The sequence below is a fragment of the Trichoderma camerunense genome (genome assembly GCF_050948025.1).
Source record: "Trichoderma camerunense strain CBS 138272 chromosome Unknown V8C40scaffold_14, whole genome shotgun sequence".
Lineage (NCBI taxonomy): Eukaryota > Fungi > Ascomycota > Sordariomycetes > Hypocreales > Hypocreaceae > Trichoderma > Trichoderma camerunense.
In genome coordinates, this window is record NW_028145356.1 from 900,940 (window position 1) to 920,918 (window position 19,979).

At 51.6% G+C, this 19,979-nt stretch overlaps 7 protein-coding genes across 7 annotated transcripts; 4 read left to right on the forward strand and 3 right to left on the reverse strand.

The window, feature by feature from the left end:
• Nucleotides 1-79: 79 nt before the first annotated feature.
• On the forward strand, nt 80-2,658 carry V8C40DRAFT_251372 (uncharacterized protein). The gene is made up of 4 exons (XM_083217174.1): nt 80-863; nt 938-1,400; nt 1,464-1,600; nt 1,663-2,658. The coding sequence occupies exons 1-4, from the start codon at nt 523-525 to the stop codon at nt 2,387-2,389; spliced, it is 1,668 nt and encodes a 555-aa protein (XP_083070989.1). The 5' UTR covers nt 80-522; the 3' UTR covers nt 2,390-2,658.
• V8C40DRAFT_62002 (Homogentisate 1,2-dioxygenase) lies at nt 2,582-4,751 on the reverse strand. The gene is made up of 2 exons (XM_083223204.1): nt 4,219-4,751; nt 2,582-4,109 (listed from the first exon to the last, which is right to left on the reverse strand). The coding sequence occupies exons 1-2, from the start codon at nt 4,284-4,286 to the stop codon at nt 2,774-2,776; spliced, it is 1,404 nt and encodes a 467-aa protein (XP_083070990.1). The 5' UTR covers nt 4,287-4,751; the 3' UTR covers nt 2,582-2,773.
• Nucleotides 4,752-4,993: 242 nt separating this feature from the next.
• On the reverse strand, nt 4,994-7,323 carry V8C40DRAFT_62159 (uncharacterized protein). Its single transcript, XM_083223207.1, has 2 exons — nt 7,068-7,323; nt 4,994-7,018 (listed from the first exon to the last, which is right to left on the reverse strand). Exons 1-2 carry the CDS (start codon nt 7,145-7,147, stop codon nt 5,281-5,283), a joined length of 1,818 nt encoding a protein of 605 aa, XP_083070991.1. The 5' UTR covers nt 7,148-7,323; the 3' UTR covers nt 4,994-5,280.
• Nucleotides 7,324-11,418: 4,095 nt separating this feature from the next.
• V8C40DRAFT_251386 (uncharacterized protein) lies at nt 11,419-12,500 on the forward strand. Its single transcript, XM_083217175.1, has 5 exons — nt 11,419-11,442; nt 11,506-11,668; nt 11,727-11,778; nt 11,862-12,045; nt 12,110-12,500. Exons 2-5 carry the CDS (start codon nt 11,545-11,547, stop codon nt 12,266-12,268), a joined length of 519 nt encoding a protein of 172 aa, XP_083070992.1. The 5' UTR covers nt 11,419-11,442; nt 11,506-11,544; the 3' UTR covers nt 12,269-12,500.
• A 1,322-nt stretch (nt 12,501-13,822) lies between these two features.
• Nucleotides 13,823-14,977, forward strand: V8C40DRAFT_281076 (uncharacterized protein; the record flags this gene model as incomplete). Its single annotated transcript, XM_083221522.1, has 1 exon — nt 13,823-14,977. One exon carries the CDS (start codon nt 13,823-13,825, stop codon nt 14,975-14,977), a length of 1,155 nt encoding a protein of 384 aa, XP_083070993.1.
• Nucleotides 14,978-15,417: 440 nt separating this feature from the next.
• Nucleotides 15,418-17,640, forward strand: V8C40DRAFT_251390 (uncharacterized protein). Its single transcript, XM_083217176.1, has one exon. It carries the CDS (start codon nt 16,143-16,145, stop codon nt 17,547-17,549), a length of 1,407 nt encoding a protein of 468 aa, XP_083070994.1. The 5' UTR covers nt 15,418-16,142; the 3' UTR covers nt 17,550-17,640.
• On the reverse strand, nt 17,610-19,439 carry V8C40DRAFT_62166 (peptidase M24, structural domain-containing protein). Its single transcript, XM_083223208.1, has one exon. The coding sequence runs from the start codon at nt 19,161-19,163 to the stop codon at nt 17,670-17,672; it is 1,494 nt and encodes a 497-aa protein (XP_083070995.1). The 5' UTR covers nt 19,164-19,439; the 3' UTR covers nt 17,610-17,669.
• Nucleotides 19,440-19,979: the final 540 nt, after the last annotated feature.

Genomic DNA, 19,979 nt, shown 5'->3' on the forward strand with positions numbered 1-19,979 from the left:
AGCTCCATAATTGCTGCCCGCTCACATGTGCCGCGCTGCCGAGGCTCAACCTTTCGTTGGCTACCGCACTGGCCACTGCAGGGCGGACAGGGAGGAGCTTTGGCTCTTGCAACTTCGCTGCGGGCTTCACAGATCGACCCGAGTGCCTGGCGTGGCGATAGCCTCATCCTGGGCTGTTCGACTCGAGCTTTTCCTGGGGACACGTCGCAAGAGAGAAAGTCTCGGGGAGCATCAAGCTACGTGTCATTGCCGCATCGCGTTCCGGATAGCAGCACGCAGAGTCACCGTCACACCACTCGACTCCTTTGCTCTCCCTCGTCGCCTGGGGGTTGGGTGATAACGGGCATATTTTGCGGCTCAGGCTGGCCCGTGTCGGTTGTTCGTGTTTGGAGGACCGGGACTCGACGTTGACTACTTAACACCACTGCAGCTGGTCCTCGCGAAGGCCAGCGACACCACACGACTTCTCGGTGGCTGCGTACACGATATCAAAACAGCTGCGACATCGACGACATCGTCACAATGGCATCGCCATCAGCGCTGGCCCCGCCTCCGAGCGACAAGGCCGTCATGCAAAGCACTGGAGCCGGCTCTTCCGGGCCAGACCCAATCCTCCGGAATGCCTTGCGATACACCATCTCGCCGCGCGAATACGCGGCACTTCACAAGTACATCCTCTCCAAGTCGCGGGCGCTGCGCCGCGCGGCACCAAGCCCAAGCAGCGTGGACAAGGCACTGCAGCCAAGGAAGGGAGGCGATGACTACAATGCAAAGGCGGTGCGGCACTCGCTGCGCGTCTTCACTGCGACGTGGATTGGCATGAAAGTGTGGGACGCGGTCATGAAGAGACTTGGGAGCAAGGAGTAAGTCTACTAGTTCGATGAATGGACTGGATTGTGATTGTTGCGAAGCTGACGGATCTTTGAAACGAAATTAGCTCGAGTGCAGGCGGGAAGAAGAAGCCATTCTACAAATCCCCCGCCTTGAGGCTCTCCCTCTCACTGTCCAGCATCTTGTTTCTCTACCGGGTGCTCTTCCGCTTCCTCACCCGGCTCCGTGTCCATCTCCTGGATCCGCAGGCCGAGCCTTTCCGGCTGCGCAACCCACGGACGTCGGCAACTCTCACATCGCCGTTTGCGCCGGCCATTGGTGCCTCGCTCGCGGGTCTTGCCCTTGGCGTCTATCCGTCCCAGCAGATGCGTGTCAGCATCGCCATCTACGCCCTGTTCCGAGCCTTGGAGTTTGGCTGGAATGTGTGTGAGAAGGACGGCATGATTTGGGGCATCAAGAATGGGAAGAACCGCGAGCGGCCCTGGTGGTTCGGTAGCTGGATGCTGCAGCCCCTGGCTTTCGGCCAATTGCTTCATGCTGCAGTCTTTGACCCTGATTGCTTCCCTTCCGTATGTGTTTTTAAAACCCTTCCATGTATTTCAGCAAGGGACCCCTTACTAACAATGCGCTAGTCTTTTGGAGATTTTATTTTCAAAAACTCGTCTACTTACCTGCCCCCGGCGCCAGAGAACTATCCCAAGACTCTCAAGTGGCCGAGTGCGACTGATGTCCTGGCAAATATCGCTGAAATGGCCCGACTCAACTGGCCGTAAGTGAAATTTTCTACGTGAAGATATGTGGCTAGGCTAACCTGAGCTTTCATCCTTCTAGGCCCAATATTTCTCCCATCTTGTTCCCTAACAAAGAGGTTCTCCCACCGACGCTGGCTGGCGTCTCACCACTGAGCTCACAGGCTCACCCGCTCATTACGTCTCTCTCTTGCGCAACTCTTCACCCCACAGACCCATCGTGTCTGCGAACCTACCTTACCTTCTGGCTTAACTCTTTCCCGACTATGACGCGTTTCTTCCTCATTTTTACTTCCGCCATGACCATCATCCCCCGTTTCCGCAACTTGTACAACTTCCCATTCGCCACCATCCAGAAAATCATCTCGCAGGCTCTGCGCCTCTCCACCTTTGCTACGGGATCCATCTCGACGGCCTGGGCATCTATTTGCTTCTTTCAGCAGTATCTTCCTCGTCATGTTCTTGCGACGCAGCGTATCTTCCTTGGAGGTTTCTTCGCGGGCATGTGGGCGTGGGTAGAGCGTCGCCATGGCCGCGGTGTGTTCCTGTACTCTGCTCGTGCCAGCGTTGACAGCCTGTGGAAGGTCGGCGTGAAGCGACGCTGGTGGAAGGCCATGAAGGGCGGAGACGTGTGGGTGTTTGTTCTTGCGCTGATGGTGACGGGTGTGGTGTACGAGCGTGATGCAAAGGCCATCCGAGAGGGCCAGTGGCGCAAGGGCGTGAGCTGGCTGCGGGGCGAAGGGTGGAAGGACTGGGCTTTGGAGGAGGATGGAGAAGATGAGGATGAAGAGAAGGATAAGGATGAGTAGGGCTGTTCTGAAGATGGGGTGTTAATGTGTACGATTTGGGGGGCTGGCGGCAGCAATGTGTTTGGCGTTGGAGGATGGGTTTGAACCGATATGTGCTAATTACTTCGGGAGGTTCGGTGGTATTGTATACCAGAGGTCTCATGTAGATTCATGTAGACCGGGCGTTTATCAAATGTATGAGTTTTTATCTGTAATGTTGAGAAAGTGTATCTGTAAAATGATTTGGTATTTCATTCTGATGATCGCTAATCCTACAATACAAAATCGACAAATGAAAACAGAAAGAGAAATACATGACAAAATTGTTTACACAAGTCTCTGAAGACGTTACGAGCCGAATCACTCGACTCCACCACATTCTTCTCCCTATTTTTCCTTTCACCCTTACTCGGCGAGGTGGCTTCTCACCTCCTTGCCGGCAGGCTTCGCCCAGTGCGTCTTGACGCCTCCCCAGCTCTCCTCGCTGTAGCCCTCCTGGACCTTCTTGCAAGTGCGCAGTCCCCATTCGGTGACACCCACCATGAGACAACTCTCGAACATGAAGGCACAGCTGCCACCGCCGACCTTGACGGGGGCGAGCTGGGCATTGCGGGCACCCTCGTGGCTGTCGGCGTCTGGGCCGTGGCCGCTCATGACGTTGTGCAGACTGGCGCCTCCGGGAACGAAGCCGCCGGCGCCGCCCCTCTTGGCGTCGTAGCCGCCGCAGATGAGGCCCATGAACTCGCTCATGGTGTTGCGGTGGTACCAGGGCGGGCGGAAGGTGTCCTCGCCGACGAGCCAGCGCGGGGGGAAGATGACGAAGTCGGCGACGGCGGTGCCGGGCACGCCGGACGGGGCCGACAGGACGGTGAAGATGGACGGGTCCGGGTGGTCGTACGAGATGGTGCCGATGGTGTTGAAGCGGCCCAGGTCGTACTTGTAAGGGTAATAGTTGCCCTGCCAGCCGACGACGTCAAAGGGCGTGTGGGCCTGGTGCGTATGGAAGAGCGTGTTGTTGAGCTTGACGGTGATGTCGAACGAGTTGCTGCCCTCGGAGGCCGTGGCGCCAAAGTCCTCGCTGAAATGGGCCACAGGTGCCTGGAAGTCGCGGGCGTTGGCGAGGCCGTTGGACCCGATGGGGCCCAGCTCGGGGAGGTTGAAGTGGCCTTGATACAGCTCGAGAGCGTAGCCCCTGGCTGGGCCTGATGACAGCTGGACCTGGTACTTGACGCCGCGGGGGATGACGCAGATCTCCATAGGGCGCACCAGCAGCCAGCCGAATTCGGTGCGGATGTTGAGGTCGCCCTCCTGTGGCACGATCAAGAGGTCACCGTCTGCCGAGTAGAAAGCTGATTTCTCATCCATGCTCTTGCCTGCGGCGTAAACCAGCATACCGATGCCCTGCTTGAGCGTTGGGTCGCCGGCGCCGGCAACCAGCCTCATGCCGGACACGAAGTCGAGGTCGCGCGCCTCATTGTGGTCGAAGGGATCCCACCGCAGCTGGTTGGGGATGTAGCGCAGCTTGGAGGTGTCGGCGCCTTCCTGGGCGGCGCGAGACTCGGGAGAGGGTTGGTAAGGCGGGTGGGCGCATGAGGGCAGGATGCGGTACAGCCAGGTCTGCTTGTTCTCGTGGCGAGGGGCTGTGAAGGCGGTTCCAGAGAGCTTCTCGGCGTAGAGGCCGTAGGGGGGCTTTTGGGGGGAGTTTTGGCCGATAGGGAGGGCGCCTTGGATAGCTTCGGATCTGTAGTGGTGGTGTTGAGGTTAGCATTGGGGATGTCAAGGTGATTCTTGTGAGCTTGGTGTAAGTCGCAGTAGCTGAGGATGCTCAAGTGTGGCAAAGGTTCACTCACTCTAGGTGGTTGTTGAAGCCATTTTGGTATCTGTAAAGCTCTTTCGTGGCAAACTCTGTGACGGGCATGTTGGCGATGTTTTGCTTTCACTACCTATCTATAGTTTGTGAAGCGATGTAAAGCGATGTGAAGTGAAGCTGTTTGAAATCAATCAATTCGCCAATGGAGTAGTAGCTCTAGCAGTAGGTACAATGAGCAGCTCTCGATAGTGTGAAGAAGTGAAGCTGCATATATATTACGCGACACACGGATAAAAAATTAAAAGGAAAGATAAAACCACCTGAGCAGCACAAGCACCGCCTCTCCGCCATAGAAGGCCAACTCAATTTGCATCTGATGACGCGAACCGAATTGTCCTTGCGTCCCCAAAGGTGTAAGTTTGGGGTCGATTCCGATTCCGCCCCCGAATCCGACGGTTTCTGTCGGATCTTGGAGGAGTGGGTGACAAAATTGTGTGACGGTTTGCAACCAGAATTGAGAGCAATCATGGCGGAACTTTATTGATCCTGAGTTTTCCGTTTGATAGCGGCCTTACCCCGCCCCCTCTTCTGACGGCCCCCGCTTTGAGCTCCTTGTCCGGAACGGTTCCGCCGCAGGATGGCCCCGTAGGAGCTTGTTGAAAGCCGAGTCCAGCCCCAGTTTTGCGCTGGATTCGGATTTGATGTCCTGGGAGCTTGATGCTTACAGTGGATAACAGAGATGCTGGGGTTTGTAATATTGATTTGATGCTGTTAAGATTGAAAATAGCCGAAGTATAGTCATTATCGAGCTTGATCCGTGCCAACTACCTATAGTAGTAATCTGATCTCTATCGGGGGTACTTACGAGATATTACATAGCTGTGATTAGTTTATGTCAATGCAGGATTCCAGATGGAGCCCAAAAAAGCATGTTCTAGCTACCTTGGTTTATAGGATTTAGTACTGTCCTGTGTAAATCCTGCTTTATCTCTTTTCCTCTGTTGCAAGTAAAATTGAATGGCCCGCAAGATACATGCAGTAATTTTGTAGCATGCACAAACTAATTCTGTGCGAGTCCTTTGATCTCGATTTACTGGTAGCTTCAGGCTCTCGGTGCACGCATGCGGATGACCTTGGGGTATAATTCACCCAGAGGTTTGGATAACTGCCCCACAAAGATTGCCAATATATCCTGCCGTTCTTCAAACAACCACTGTAAAATGGCAAACTTCTGAGCCAATGTATATACTGATCGCCAAGTCTGATTTTCGAGGAGAGCGTTCGCTTTTTCTCCTTTAACACGATATCTATCGGCAAGGTTCTTCTGCAAATCGGCTTGGCAATGGTCCCCGTGGATTGTAAAAGATTCGGCGCGGGCCATTTCCCTTGCTTTGGCATGGATATTGTCCATCAATCTAGCAAACATCTCTTCTCCAAAACCATAGTCGAAGAAGTCCGCAAAATCCTTTTCAATGAGATCTCTGTGACTGACATGCTTGGGCGGGTATTCAGCTTCGAAAGCCGCCCTCATTGCTGGGTGTATTCCTGCTATTCCAGCCACAGGACCTGGCTGCAAACTTCTGTCTTTAACCACCCAAGACTCTAGTGCGCACATTGCCATCCAGGAGTCCATCATGTTTTTCTTGGTTGTCGGTAAAGGCTCATTTGTGGTGTGAACGAGGCTGACAATCCTATCCAGAGCAAGCATGAAGTCATTCACGATTCTGCCTGACTGCTCTCCGGATAGTTCTGGTTCATTTTCCTTATGTCTTGGTGTATAGCTATCAGATGTATATCGACTCCCTTGGCTTTCCCATCGTTCTATTCTGGCTGTACTGAACGAATCGCATGACCTCTTGGCTTGCTCGAAGCGCTTTCGACTTCGAACTATGATCAAGGATTGCGCGTGGAGGAGTGAGTAAGAATTGATGATTCGATGATGTTCTTCCGACAATTTGCCAATATTTACTCTCCATGCCTCCGTTGGCGGCCATCTTATCTTCCCTCTCTTTTGTTCTGGCACATGAATGCTGGTGATATCCTTATGAGGCGCGCTTTTCAGCAAAGAATTTTCTGGATATGGAATCTTCATCATCCTGTGTAGAATCTCGGCGAATGGTGAATCCCAACAGCGAGATTCATCGCAAAAGATTATGGCAATTTCCGGACTGATTGGAAGGATAATATGTTTGACATCGTCCACCGTCATCATGACGAGCTGGAGTCTTCCATTTTCCTTCTCTTCTACCCCCATACAGGACTCTGTATCGCCTTCAAAATCCACTAGGTTTTCATTAAGGAAGAATTCATGACCATCGGCCGCTTTCCAAATTTGAAGAGAATATCGCTCAATGCAATGGCTATATGTGCGTGCCCAAGCGTTCTTGTTAGCATTAGCCAGAAGATCCTCGTGACTGGTCTGCAAGAGGTACAGCAAACCCTCAAGCCAAAATTGTGATGGATCGTCGGATTGACCTTGATTTCGTGCTTGTTCGAACATTTCTTGGAACATGAAATCATTTTTTCGATAAGGATCAGCTATATCGTCTCGGAAATACTTGGATCGTTTCCTGGAAAGGTCCATAAACTTGAAGAGGATGTGAATATCTTTTTCAAGGATGTCGATATGGTCAAGACTCTTGGCAACGGCGTCCCTTATTTTACCGAATATTTGGCTTGATTTGCTCTCTAGGTCGCTGAACAGCTCTTCGATGTTTCTAGGGTTGGCGCTACTCGGAAGATCATAGAGGTTGTACTCCCCGCATGTCTTACTGACGTTCGCGAGTTTGAATCCCCCCCTTGGAAGTTCGAAGACATGTAACAAACCATCTTTGGCAGATCTATAAAATGATTAGATAGATTTAGAATAGAAGACTAAGGTGCCCCCACCTTCTGCCTATACTCTCTGCGAAAGTAAAGTGCTTCAAAATGAAGCGAGGTATATAATGCTGGTATTGAGGTCGTTCCATTTGGAGCAAATGATTGAGGAAAATTTGGCTTGACGATAAACAGTCTCGCTCTTATTTTTATATCAATTTCTTACCTCAACGTTATTGCGCGCAAGTGTCGGAAGAAACGTATACAATTGCGCATCGGACAATGAGTCATTTGCCGGATGGCGACATCAATCCTCGAGCCTGTGTAGCTGCTAAGGTATCCTAAAAATGTAATATCAGAAGCAAGAGAGGGGTAGTCGAAGGATTTTAGATTCAATATGATTTGCTATCCAAAATTTCCTACGGTCTGGTTTGGTGCGACCCCAGATACCTCTGGCCCAGGACCCGATCCTCAGCCATAGATGTATCTCCGGAAATATGTCTTTCATGAGGATAACTGACAGTCGGGCGTGAGATTACACCTAGGGAATCTGGACCTTATGATAGATAATTTTGAGATCAATTTAGGAGACCACGAGACCATTGTAAATTGGAACGCATCTACCCAAGTTGATGCTGTTGTGGCCGTAATCATTGAGAGCGCATTTGCATGTATCAAGGCTAAGACGATGTCGCATTGAGGCGTTGAATCAGGCAATACGTACATGGTATTGTCCAATGACTTCGCGGTTCCCGAGAGGTTGCTAGAAGCCTAGATGTTTCGTTACGTCGTATTTACTACACCACATGCAGTGAGGTGCGCATTGCATGAATTCAGCGGCCAATAACACGGATTGGCTATATCTCCAGTACTAATACCCATCTCTAAGCGTGTCTCGATTGGCAGTCGAGAACTGGCGTCTTATCCGACGAAACGCAACTGCAGCATGGCGTATTCGGTAAAAAATATCTAGTTAAAAAGGATTTTTTTTACAAATTTGAGTCTTATATTTCGGCCAGCCGAATCAACAGAAATGTTTCAGGGTGTTAACGCGGTGTTTGAGGTAAAGTTGCATGCTGCCTCTTGCTTCTTGGCATTGCAACCTTGGTGGTGGCATCTGTCTTAAGGGCAGTGGGTAAAGTATTGGCATTTGTGAATTTCATCGTATGATATGCGATATACTTGAAGTGCATTCGTACATTTCACTCCCTCCATAGCAAGAGTGTGGCTTCCGGCACTCGTGAAACATGCTCGATGCTCAACTTCACCCAGCAACTTGTGTCGAATTCATCACGCCATTCCTGTATTTCGTACACCCTTCGAATAAACCCCACCCTAAACTGACATTCAACCATTATTCGTACAGCCCGTCATTCCCAGCTTCCTTTTGACCATGCGTCGAGTTTCCGTGCCCTTAGCTGTAAGAAACGTTAGATGCTGGGCGCTAGATGCTTCCCCGCGTCTTTGAGCTGCCTAACCTACATTGCCCATAAATTTCACTCTCCATGTTCTACACAGGATATCAGATGAGAGCAATTACACAAAACATCACATTGCACGGGCGAAGAGTGGCTTACCGCATCACATACTCTTAGCAACACTTGATGCATGCCCTCATCTTTCCAATCCATCTTCTTTCGTCCGTCACGACGCTTGGCTGAGTGTTGCTAATCATGTTAGATAAGTCTTCATTTTCTCACAATAGGGCTCCGAAATACATCCTCGGGACTCTTTTAATAGCTTTTTTCATCATTTCGAAATCTTGCGGTGATTCGGCGCTTCGAGGAGATGCGTGGATGGTGTTATGGATGCTGCTCGATGGCGACTCATGTACCTAGTCAATACATAACACAGAGAGGACAAGCCTCTGCTGTGGTTAATTCCCTGCAGTGGAGAAAGCAGAAGGGGGTAATCGTTGAAGAATCCAAAAAGAAATCATCCAAATTGAAATATCGCAACCGTTTTGTTGTGTGAAATTCGAGCCATTGCGGGGATTAGGGTAGTCGGAGACGGGTCGCATATAAGGATTTGCATGTGCGCGGTGTCTTGGGGAGGAGAGGCCAATAGTGACAACAATGATCGCGGCAAATGGTGTATTTCAAGCTCGTAATCGACGAGATTGGGACTTTCTATACTTGCCCAAATTTCCGTAGGTTCGACGAAGATCCGGATTGAGTCGCGTGGTGGTTCGGTGGAGGTCGTCTACGGGCCATGGTGAAGTGCCTACGCAGTAATATGGTCAGCCGCATTGCAATGCGTAAAACTTTAAGCACCAGCTCTTTGGGTATCATACAAATGTTGTGGAATGAGACTCAAAAGGGAGGCGTCAATCGATCCATCAACTGGTTTAATGCTCTATTCGTCCTTTCAAGGTATATCCTTATTGAGTCGACAAAGATCGGTGGGCGGCGCATGGGTAATAGTCCTGGTCGTGACGAAAAGCGTTTCCCGTGTTTCCCATATTATTTAACCCGGCGTCTATGACACCTCATTTTCCATCAAAATCTTCAAAGCATTCATTGCTAGAATTCACATCGGCGGTCTATTTGGTTGTATTCACTCGCATCGCGGTCTGGGTATCACGTCTCGATGGTCGGCAACGTTCACTCATAATTGTCGATGGAAGGTGAAACGAATCGTGCAAGGGGTTTCAGTCGTATACAACCTGCATTTCCTGAATCCCGAAACAGTCATATGAGCATTTGCCCATGTCGCAGGACTGCTGTGGACCGTCTAGGACATCGCCGACCTCCACCGGTGGCAATGATGCCTGGATTACAGGGTAACGGACACGCAATATCCCTCAGTCGGGCAGGATGGATGAATCGGGACGAGCATCGTCGGGAAGTTTAGGGACGGCATCTTTCAATTATTGTCACAGGTTGGTTTCGAAAATAGGAAAGGGAGGTGGCCGGGGCCATGACGTTGAACGACTCGAAAGTTTGGTCAACTTGCAACATTAGTATGTGTGCATATGTCAGGCGAGCATGCGCGCTGGGAAAACAGTAACAGAAACAAAAGAAAAAGCCTTTGGGTTTTTCGTTTCGGCTGTTTCGTCTAACTAATGACACGATGCATTGGAGTGATTTAGGCGTCCGATTTATGGAAGCTAGGAGCTTTGCATGGGAGTTGCGAGCGTCGTATTGACTGGGCGGTGGATTCTCAATTTCCGGTTCAAGTCACAGTCACCAAATTCAGACGCAAGGGATGCCGTGCTGTGCATGTTATATCATCTTTCGCCTCGGTCCAGAGTGGAAGTGAATTGGTCTTGGAGCTGTATCCTGTGATCAATTGACTCTCGGGAGTGCTCTCGGGATCACATCGTGTGGGCTGTTTCGTGCTGACGTTTGACGGCAAACACGCGATGCATCGTGCTATGAGGCCCACAGCGGGGCTCGGTGTGCAGGCCGAAGGTCCCGCAATAGAACCACTGTCTCTCCTTGGGAAGAATGTTGAACGCTGAGCGTATGATTTGGACGCCATTCACAGGCCATGCAGGATGAAAAAGAGCGGGAGATGCAAGGAGCTGCTTCCGGGGGGAGGGAGGCCATTTTGGATGAATGTCCTGCGTGTCTTCAGCCGCTGCGGAGTAAATGCTTGCGTCCAAGTTCCCTACATACTGTACACTGAAACTGTGTCCCCTGACCTCTACAGAGCCAATCACCACTTCGCCTCTCATCTAAACCCAGACAGGTAGTAAAATGGCTGCTGCAACACAGTCCGGATGCGATTCAGTCGGGCGACTCGCCGGATGTTATTGGACAGGATATACGGAATGGAGGGAGTACGTCACTTTTTCGAGACAATGGCGGGTTCAAGTACCGGATACCTTACGTAGAGCGTTGTGGGCGCCGTGGAGCCAAGTACCCGATCCACTCGGAGAGATCGGCCGGTGAGGGGCTAGGGGGGCGATTTAGTCACATTGGATGGCTGATTGAATTCAATTCGTGATGCCACGGCACTTGCACATGAGCACATCCAGAGGGAAACCCAGGGAAAATCGTCGTGCATCCAGATGAAAAACAGCCCACGGCACTTTGCAACCTCTTCCCCTGGCGCAGGCTCTTTTTTTTCTTTACTCGGTACTCGTTTGCGCAGTGGGTCTGCTTCCCCAGATTCTTTCCCCGGATTTGGGTGGATATTAGTGCATCAGCACCTGCTAAACCTAATCGGGTACCACAAGGCCTAGGTCCAGCCATCGCCAGTGGTATCATTGTCACGCGATCCAATGCTCATTCCCAGTCCGGGAGAAGGAAGTCGTTACCCCGCCCGGGCTGCGTAAGGGGCAGGAAATGGCAATGGGATGCTCACTCACGGAAGCGAGTACCACCGTGCCTGCCTGCCTTTATCAAGCCACTGTTTCCCCTCTCTCCAACCTTCTCCTCTTCTCTCTTCTTCTCATCACATTCCAACCATCTTCATCCATCGTCTTTGATTCATCAAACAGGTAAACAGCCCTGATGGTCCCCTTTGGCATCATCTGAATCTCCGGCTTACACAGTTAATCCAGCTCTTGGATCCGTTCTGATCCAGCCAATCAACCATCGCCATGTCTGAACCTCTCACCAAGGTCGACTCCGCCGTTCAAGGCCTGTCATCATCACCGCCCAAAGAGAAGGGCCATAGGAGAACAAGCTCTAGCGCGGCTGGTGTTATGACCATTGCTGAAATCAGTAAGTTGCTTCGTTTATGTAGCTGATGGCCTCTTCTTTTACTGACATTGCATGATAGATGAAAGCCATGCTCCTCTAGAACTCGCAATAGAGACACAGCAGACAGCGTGGTACGTTTCCATTGCCTGGGCAATCAGCATCTAGTCATTGTCATTTATTATTCCACATCAACTAACACCTCTTCCCAACCCAGGAAAATAAATCAGCGGCCCAAGGATCTCGACAATGATCAGCTGCTACAGGTTCCCCTCACCAAGCCTCCCATCAAGAGCATAACATTGAGGTTCCCTCATGGCAAAGAAGTCGTGGCTCGAAACCTGAAGGGCCTGACAATAGGTGACGCTCTGTCGGCCATTCACAAGGCAAACAAGAACCGAGTAAGTCTTGCACATGTACCCCAACTTCCCTTTCGAAAGATTCGTCGACTAACGTTACTCGCAGGCTGATGATGAGCTTGATAATCCATACCTCAAGGGCTTCGCATGGGATCAGGGCGAGAACTACTTTGAAGTACATCTCCAGAGCCAACCGGCGACGGGCTCGTCAAGCGGCGGCGGCGGTGGCAAGAAGAAGAAGAAGTCCAAGGACAATGACGAGTAAATGAACATCTACCCATCCTAATGTCTGTTCAATAGTTCCTTCAATTGTTTTTTTGTTTGGCTTCGCCTGGTTCGTGCGAGTCGGCGCCCGGGATATTGCAACTAGATGTTGTTGGTCGGGACATGATGACGCGATTGCTGGATGCATCGCTTATGTACTCAATTTACTTTCACGGAAACGGAGTGTTTTACACTCTTAATGTATAACTTGAAATTCTACTTTTCACAACTACCTTCTCCAACTGAAATGCCGTCCCTCATGTGTCTTGTTCCTGAGCGATTATGATCTGCAGAGGCGGATAAATATGAGGTCTGGTCAGCTTCCCCTCTTTCTCACGTCGATTGATGCGGGGTTGCAGGCGATCGCCGGACTTTCCACATGCCTCTCGTGTACACAGTAGTTGCACGGCAGCAGCCACGTTGACGCCCTTGATGGCACATCTCCAGGGGCGGTCCAATCGAGTCGAGGGATGGCGCCTGTTATGATGAGTCTGGCGGCAAGCACCTCGAGCCCCCTTTTGTCTGGAATGCATCTGGTTTACCACCACGAGCTACGGGATTCTTGGTAATAAGGGCCCCTCTTGTCGGCAATTCAAAAGCCCGGAGAGGATGAGGGGATGTGCGCAGTGTTGCTACCGCCTCGGCTCATATGGGCTACATCAATGCAACCAACCACCTTTCGTCTCGTATTGTTCTTAAGTATGGCGAGAGCCGAGAGGTATTAGTGACTAACAGTATGTACGCACTTACCTGGCATGGCATAAGAGGGAAGGGAAGTCATGAAATGCCGCGATATATATATATATATGTATGTCCGTCTCGGCTGTTCGGCCCCCAAACGCAAGGCTTGCAAGGCTCGCTAGCCTCTGCAAGTTGAAGCCGTGAATCTTAGTACCTGCTGGGCGGCTGCAGCAGCCAGTGATATACATCAGCAACTACGCAGGGTAACCAGATCACCGAGACAAAAACAAGGCTGTTAGGCAAACTCGACTATTCGGATCGTACCCTTGTTACTCGGAGGGCCTTACAGCCATATATAGATAGCAACCCGGACTCACATGCCTTTTCTTGTGTCACGTCGGAACAACGGCTCAGAATGCTGTTGTTCGACTTAGACGCACAATCATATAACCAATTAGAAACATGTCTATACAGCATCTAATATATTTGCAAATTGGACAAGCAGTCATCTATCTTGTAAAAAGAACTCAATGATGCCGAAGGCATGGGCTAAGATTCAGTGACCAGTCGCTGGCTACGGACGCTCGAGAGCGATACTGATGGTGGTAATGGCGATGGGGGTACGCTCCATCGTTCCCAAGCAGGATCTTCCCTAGTACCACGCAGAGCAGTTGGGGGGTTGAGACTTGGTATATATAGATATGCCCTTTCTGCTCCCTATCCTAGAACGCGTGCTTCAGAGCCTCCATCCTTAGAGTCAGGAAGTTGAGCGAAGATTGTGTCCAATCCTTGATTTCGTTGTTGATCAGAGACGGCACCGCATTGCACCAACTTCTTTGGCAGCAATTTCGTCAACTATCTGGGCCCGACGACGATGATACGGCTCTATGGGGCCGTGATACTTGTAGCCGCCCTCGTCGGATCAGTGTTTGGAGCAGGAAACCCTTACATTCGTGCTCATAACCAATTTCTGAGCTTCTTCCCCGCGTCAAAAGACTTCCTACCGGGAATCATCCAGAGCAACTGCGCTGGTCAATTCGCCAACTATACGGACCAGAGCCTACCCGATGGCGAGGGGCATGCTTGGGCCGGCAAGCTGATCGACTGCGTCTTACCGGCCTGCACGCAAGGCTATCAGAATGAGTTTACGGTTTCTGGGCTTCTCATTGGACTGTTACCGGCTGGATTATCGCAGTTTGGCCCGTCAATGGAAGATCTAGCCTTGTTGGCGACGCGGAGGCCGATGCTCGCTTTCCTCTTCGCCTTTGGCACGCCGTCACCCAATTTGGGCCTGCAGGGGGGGTTGATCAATCGAGACTTGGCTTCCTATGTATCGACTGTGCCGACCGTCTGGTTCCCTCGCTGGTTGATGCGAGCGCCTTGGGTTGTTCGCGCCGCCATATCCTGTGTCGAGTACCTAGTCGGCATGCTCGCTACGGGGAATGTCGTCTATCAGGTCCATCGGCTCACCTACAAGGCCGTCTCGCAGGCTACCGTGAGCATCAAGATCCCCAATGTGCCAGAAACGTACATCTTATTCTTTTGGATGATTGTCATGGCACCCATATTTGGTATTGCATATAGTACGCTGAGAGCGGGATACTCTATTGTGTCCTCTAAGGCCATTCAGAGGAGATCTGTCGTAGTGACATGGGTACTGGATGAATTTACCCCGTCACTGTATGGGCGACCACTACGTTTGGAAAAAAGACCCGGCGGATGGGTTTATTTACATGTTGTTCTCGGCTGGTTTGGCAGTGTGCTATCCATTTTGCACATATGGCTCGGGACTGTTGTCCTAGGGAGCATTCTCTTTGTGACATTGCCCGATATGTTGACCGTGGTCGAAGCGCTTGTCGGCTGTGCTCTGCTGTCGAGAATAGTGCTGGCATTCGAATTACACGGTATAAAACAAGTCTCATCTGCAGAACTTTCTAGATATTACAGCGTGGATGCCGAGACGCCTAGGGAGGTGAAACGAGATGCCGGAGGTGGGGCCGAAGAACTAGAGCCGATGCGACTCGATTGATCTTCCCGGGGCCGGGCTGGGCACGGGAACCAGCTACCTCGCGGTAAAAGACAAAGAGAACGCATGTGATTTTGTGTTAATGAGAAGCAGGGCCATCGTTTTTGGAAATATTTGTAGACATGGCGGCTCAATGTGATTTGTTTTGAAGGGTTGGAAATGGCCTGATGTTCTATGTATGGTCGGCACGGTGCTATGGAGGAGATGAAGAGGTTTCACCTTGTATCCTATCCCTTCTACTGAGAGCAGTGGTAATGACGAGATATGACTCTTTGACGAGAGTAAGCTCCCTTGCTTTATAACTGCAGGGTTTGAATCATCTGGCTGACAATAATTTGTCGAATTGGTTGTATCAAGGTACTCGTACCCGACCACGTGGTACGTCACCACCCACCAAGCGCCGGGTCACTCACCCAGAACCCACATTCCAATCACTGCATCTCGATGCTTTTGCTCATACTACGGAGTAGATATCGACAAAATTGGAGTGTTGCTTCTAATTTCGCGCGATTATTGCCCTTTTTATCTCGAGATGCGTATCAGTCATCGGCGGGTTCCAATAAACTAACCTACCTTATTCAAGCAGCTGAGCGGGTCACTGGCCCGGGACGCGCAGCTTCTGGCGAAATTCCCAGCCGAAACGTCAAAAAGCTGCCCCTGGGCCTGGAACATGGAAAAGAATGCTTACGCAAAAGTAAGAATGAGCAACTGATTCAGAAGTTGTCTCGGCACATTGTTGTTCCTGGGGCAAAGAAAAATAAAATAGGGGACGTGGATGTGAAAAAAAGGGTAATGTGTGGCGAGCTGGAGACGCATTTTCCTTAGCTCGGAAGCGGGACGCGCAATGCTTTCGACGGCTTGCAACGTCAGCAAACGCAAGGCTCTACTTTGGCCTGCTCAGGTGGGCAGCACATGATAAATAAAATGGCGATGAAAACTTCGTTGGGCGTGGCTTGCATACCGAGACGATTCTGGATCGGCTTCTTCCATTAGGGATTGGTCAAGCTTAAACGTGCACTCTATCCCATCTATCTCCATCCATCCCCCTTGGTGGACCGGCTGGTGATGCGTCTTATACACACGCCTACATATACACATCCTCACTTCACCACCGTCCCCTCTTCATCTACTACTCGTCCCTCTTCCTGTTGCACAGCCATGATCAGACATGCCACCTCCGCCTGGCTGTCCTGAAACCCTTAGGATACCAGAGACAGGCCTTGCTTCCCCCTCCTCGTATACGCTCGTCAAGCCGCCGCCGCCCCCGTTTCCCACCTGCTTCTCCTTCTCGCAGCAGCAGGCCAAGAACATCGAAGTCCAGCTGCCACCCCTGGTCGCCGGGGCTTTAGTTGCCGCATTTGCCAAGGCCCTGGCCGATGGCTTGAACAATGAGCTGCTAGCCCACTACTATTTCCCAGATCGGAGGGTTCGGGTCAATCTCGATCGAGTGCTGGACCGGCTCTTGTCGGTGTTCGTCAGGCAGCTGTGGGATGAGCTGTTCCGGTTCTACACCGACTCTGATCACGGCTCTGGAAGCCAGCATTCTCGTCAAGTTACTCTGTTATTCGATGGCCCTATCCGTCAACTCGTGCTTATACTAAACGGCCCCGAGACGGCTAGATGCATCCTCGATAAGCTCGGTCCGGGATTATCGAGACGGCCTCTGACGTGGTCGACCAACACCAAGGGAATCGACTTCCCGCTGGCTCTACAGCTGTTGTGTGGCTTCTGGCATCGCGAGTTTCCCGATCAGTCGCCGGGAGGAAACCCGGATCAGATCGCCCGCGCACTTCATACGCTTATAACGACCGGGGACGCAGCCAAAGAACTCATCAATGAGATGAAAAAGGTGCTCTTGTCTCCACACTATGTCCAGATCCACTTTGCCGAGTCGGCCATCTGGGATGTTGTGTTGAGAAGACCCGGCCCTCCTCCGCCTGACGGCTTCCATATCGTTCAGCTCAAGTTCGAATGCCAGTTGTTCAACCCGCTAGGTGGCTTTGGCGACATGTCCAATACCCGTCTCGGGTCTCTACCTGTGGTGACAGGTACCGCCACTGAGCATGTCTGCACTACTGTATCCGAGTACGTCGAGAAGCAATGGCCGAAAAGCGGACCCGTCGTGTTGAGCTGTCTTCAAGATGCGTTTACCAGCGCGGCATCTTCCCTCCAAGAAGGAGATGCATTCTCAGGCATGTCTCTCTGGGACGGCAGCGATGGTAAAGGCGCTGTGTTGCCTAGCCTGAGATTCGTTCACATAGAGACGGAGGGCTCGATGATCAGGATGAGCCTGAGTGCTAGGCTTCATACCCTTAGCGACGTCTTCCAACAGATGTCTTGGCTTTGTGCGGCCTTGAGTTCTTCGCCGTTTCTCGGAGTGGTGGCAGAGAGCATGACGGAGGTATCGAATTGGGTTTACTTGGATGAGAATGTTTACATTGACTGTAGTTTGAACCACATTCCTATCCCCGGGAGCGAAGCCATGCCGTGGTTGCAGCACCTGCCGCGTACTGCGATTGCGAGCGGCTTCCCTTTGCATCGAGGATCGGGTGAGGCGCAGTTGGAAATTGTATAGCGTTTTGATACACAACTATGTTGGGAAGCATTGTATATAACGGGAGAGAAGAAAATGATATATCTCTAGATATTAGTTTCCAATGATACCCCCTGAATTTTTTTTTTTTTATTAACGATCTCAAGGCTCATACAATCCCCGTGCCCGCTGACCCGTGAGGAGCTCTGCCTCGCCATCTTCTTTTACTAGGTAAATATCCTCGTGTCTAACACCGAACTTATTCTCTAGATAGATGCCCGGCTCGTTTGTGAATGTCATTCCCGGCTGGAGCAGCGAAGCAGTGTTCCACTTGTTCAGATACGGAGACTCATGAGCCTTGATACCAATGCCGTGACCCAGGCGGTGCGTAAATCCGTATCCATACCCGGCATCTTCAATGACGGTACGAGCGGCAATATCGACGCTGGCAGCGGTGTTGTTGGGCTTCATGGCCTTTGCGGCAGCCGTCTGCGCCTCCAAGACGATGCGCCAGACATTCTCCTTTTCGACGCGCAAGGGGTCGGAGTGCGTCGTCGTCGTCCTTCGCGGCGGCGCGTCAATCATGAAGCTGCGGCAAATGTCGGACGAGTAGCCGAGGTAGTGCGCGCCGACGTCGATGACGACCATGGTGTCGTACGTCAGCTTCTTGTCGCCCGTGACGAAGCCGCCGTGCGGGAGGGCGCCGTGCTCCTCGAAGAGGACGATGTTGAAGAAGAGGCCGAAGCCGATGGAGAGCATGGTCTGGTCCAGGATGGAGGTGACCTCGTTCTCCGTCAGACCAGGGACGAGGCACGGCCGCATGGCCCGCACGGCGGCCACGGTGCCGGTGTTTACGGCCCGGAGAAGCTCGACCTCGGCGGGCGTCTTGAGTTGTCTGACGAGCTCTGCTTCGGGGCTGAGGCCGACGGTGCGGAAGCCTGCGCCGTCGAGGCCGCGGACGATGTAGTCGCGGATTTCCTCGTCGGCCATGAGCGTCGGGGACTGTTTCCCGCTGAAGAGCCTCGATTCCAGGAGCGTTGTATACGGGTTCCAGTGCTCTTCCCAGATGACAATGTCTAGCTCTGCGTCACGAGACGGGATGCCTAGCATGCGAACACGACCCTCTTCGAAATGCGGTGACAAAAACGCCGTCTTTGCGGAAACGCTGCCGTCGGAGGAAGTCTGCGGCATGATGAGCATGAGGAACGGCCGCTCCTCGGGCTCCCACGGCTCCCAATCCTGCTGCGAGATGTTGCCATAGTACTGGAACGTGTAGCCCGGCTCAAGAACGAAAGCGTCGATGTTGTTGGCGGCGAGGGCCTGCGCGAGACGGTCTCTGCGGAGGAGGAGCTCGGCGGGCTGGATGGGCTTTGCGGGATCCAGGAATGAAAGGTCTGATTTGAAGTTTTTGATCGAGCATTGCTGGACTTGGGCGACGTTGGGGCGGTGGTGGGAGGTGCAGAGGGAGAAGGGGGCGTTGTGGGCGTTTTTGAAGAAGAGGAAGGCTGTGAGGAGGAGGAGTATGAAGATGGAGATGCGGAATCGTTTGGAGGATGTAGACCGGCGTCGTGATGCTTCTGGTTGTGGTGGTGGTTGTGGTGATGATGTTGTTGGAAGGGATACGCCCTTTTCGTCTTTAATGATACGGTAATCCATCGTGCCTCCTCAAAGTCCTCCTAAAAGACACAGAGAGCCAAATCTCACGATCGACGCTGTTGTAAAATGATCAAAGTTAGAATTAACATGGACACACGCAGTCAGCTCCCGGGTTGTAGTTCACGATGCAGAACATCAACCTCTCGGCTGCGACACCGGAGATTTCCAGACAAAGGTATCGCATCCGAAGTTAAACATGGCCAGCTCCAAATCAAGGCATGATCATCTCGGGGAACTTGAATTGGTTTGATTCGTCGGCTAATAGGCTGAAAGGTGTTTCTATTTGTCTTAAAGAAGAAACCAGATTAACGTTGAAGGGATGTGACGTATCCTCTGTAGCGCATTCTGTATTGTAATTCTTGCAGTGAATCTGATAGGCTGGGCTGAACTCGATGTTGCTCGAATGTGGACTCTCTTGCGTGGGGAGCTTTTTAGTGCTTTTGTCCGTGTCGTATTGGACGCGGGAATAGCTGCAATCTTGGTTGCTTCAGTTTGGTTTAATCTTGTCCCCCACTTTGGATGTCAGAACATGGAGCTTTTAGTTGCAAGCCACGGATCGGCCAACTGGATTAGGAAAGCATTCAGAGTATAACATGGGATTGGCGCTGCAATCGTCTCCCCACAAGCCACGAAGAGAAGCGCACTGGTGGTTCAGCATGAACAAGAAGCTTCAGGATGGTTTAGTAGAGTGGAGATGGACGACATTGGCCTCGTATACTGTAGATACAGACGGCATGATATGAAGTCCTCCTGTACTGTAAAAGAGCTGAACCGTCAGAAACGGACGGGTCGCCTTGGCCACGCTAATTCTCCTAG

Coding starts and splice junctions, on each gene's coding strand:
- V8C40DRAFT_251390 (XM_083217176.1), top strand. CDS start 16,143: ATGCCACCTCCGCCTGGCTGTCCTGAAACCCTTAGGATACCAGAGACA.
- V8C40DRAFT_62159 (XM_083223207.1), bottom strand. CDS start 7,147: ATGGAACGACCTCAATACCAGCATTATATACCTCGCTTCATTTTGAAG. Junction 7,019..7,067: donor GCAGAGAGTATAGGCAGAAG/GTGGGGGCACCT, acceptor ATCATTTTATAG/ATCTGCCAAAGATGGTTTGT.
- V8C40DRAFT_251386 (XM_083217175.1), top strand. CDS start 11,545: ATGTCTGAACCTCTCACCAAGGTCGACTCCGCCGTTCAAGGCCTGTCA. Junction 11,779..11,861: donor GAGACACAGCAGACAGCGTG/GTACGTTTCCAT, acceptor TTCCCAACCCAG/GAAAATAAATCAGCGGCCCA. Junction 12,046..12,109: donor ACAAGGCAAACAAGAACCGA/GTAAGTCTTGCA, acceptor CGTTACTCGCAG/GCTGATGATGAGCTTGATAA.
- V8C40DRAFT_62002 (XM_083223204.1), bottom strand. CDS start 4,286: ATGCCCGTCACAGAGTTTGCCACGAAAGAGCTTTACAGATACCAAAAT. Junction 4,110..4,218: donor GGCTTCAACAACCACCTAGA/GTGAGTGAACCT, acceptor CCACCACTACAG/ATCCGAAGCTATCCAAGGCG.
- V8C40DRAFT_251372 (XM_083217174.1), top strand. CDS start 523: ATGGCATCGCCATCAGCGCTGGCCCCGCCTCCGAGCGACAAGGCCGTC. Junction 864..937: donor AAGAGACTTGGGAGCAAGGA/GTAAGTCTACTA, acceptor AAACGAAATTAG/CTCGAGTGCAGGCGGGAAGA. Junction 1,401..1,463: donor ACCCTGATTGCTTCCCTTCC/GTATGTGTTTTT, acceptor ACAATGCGCTAG/TCTTTTGGAGATTTTATTTT.
- V8C40DRAFT_62166 (XM_083223208.1), bottom strand. CDS start 19,163: ATGGATTACCGTATCATTAAAGACGAAAAGGGCGTATCCCTTCCAACA.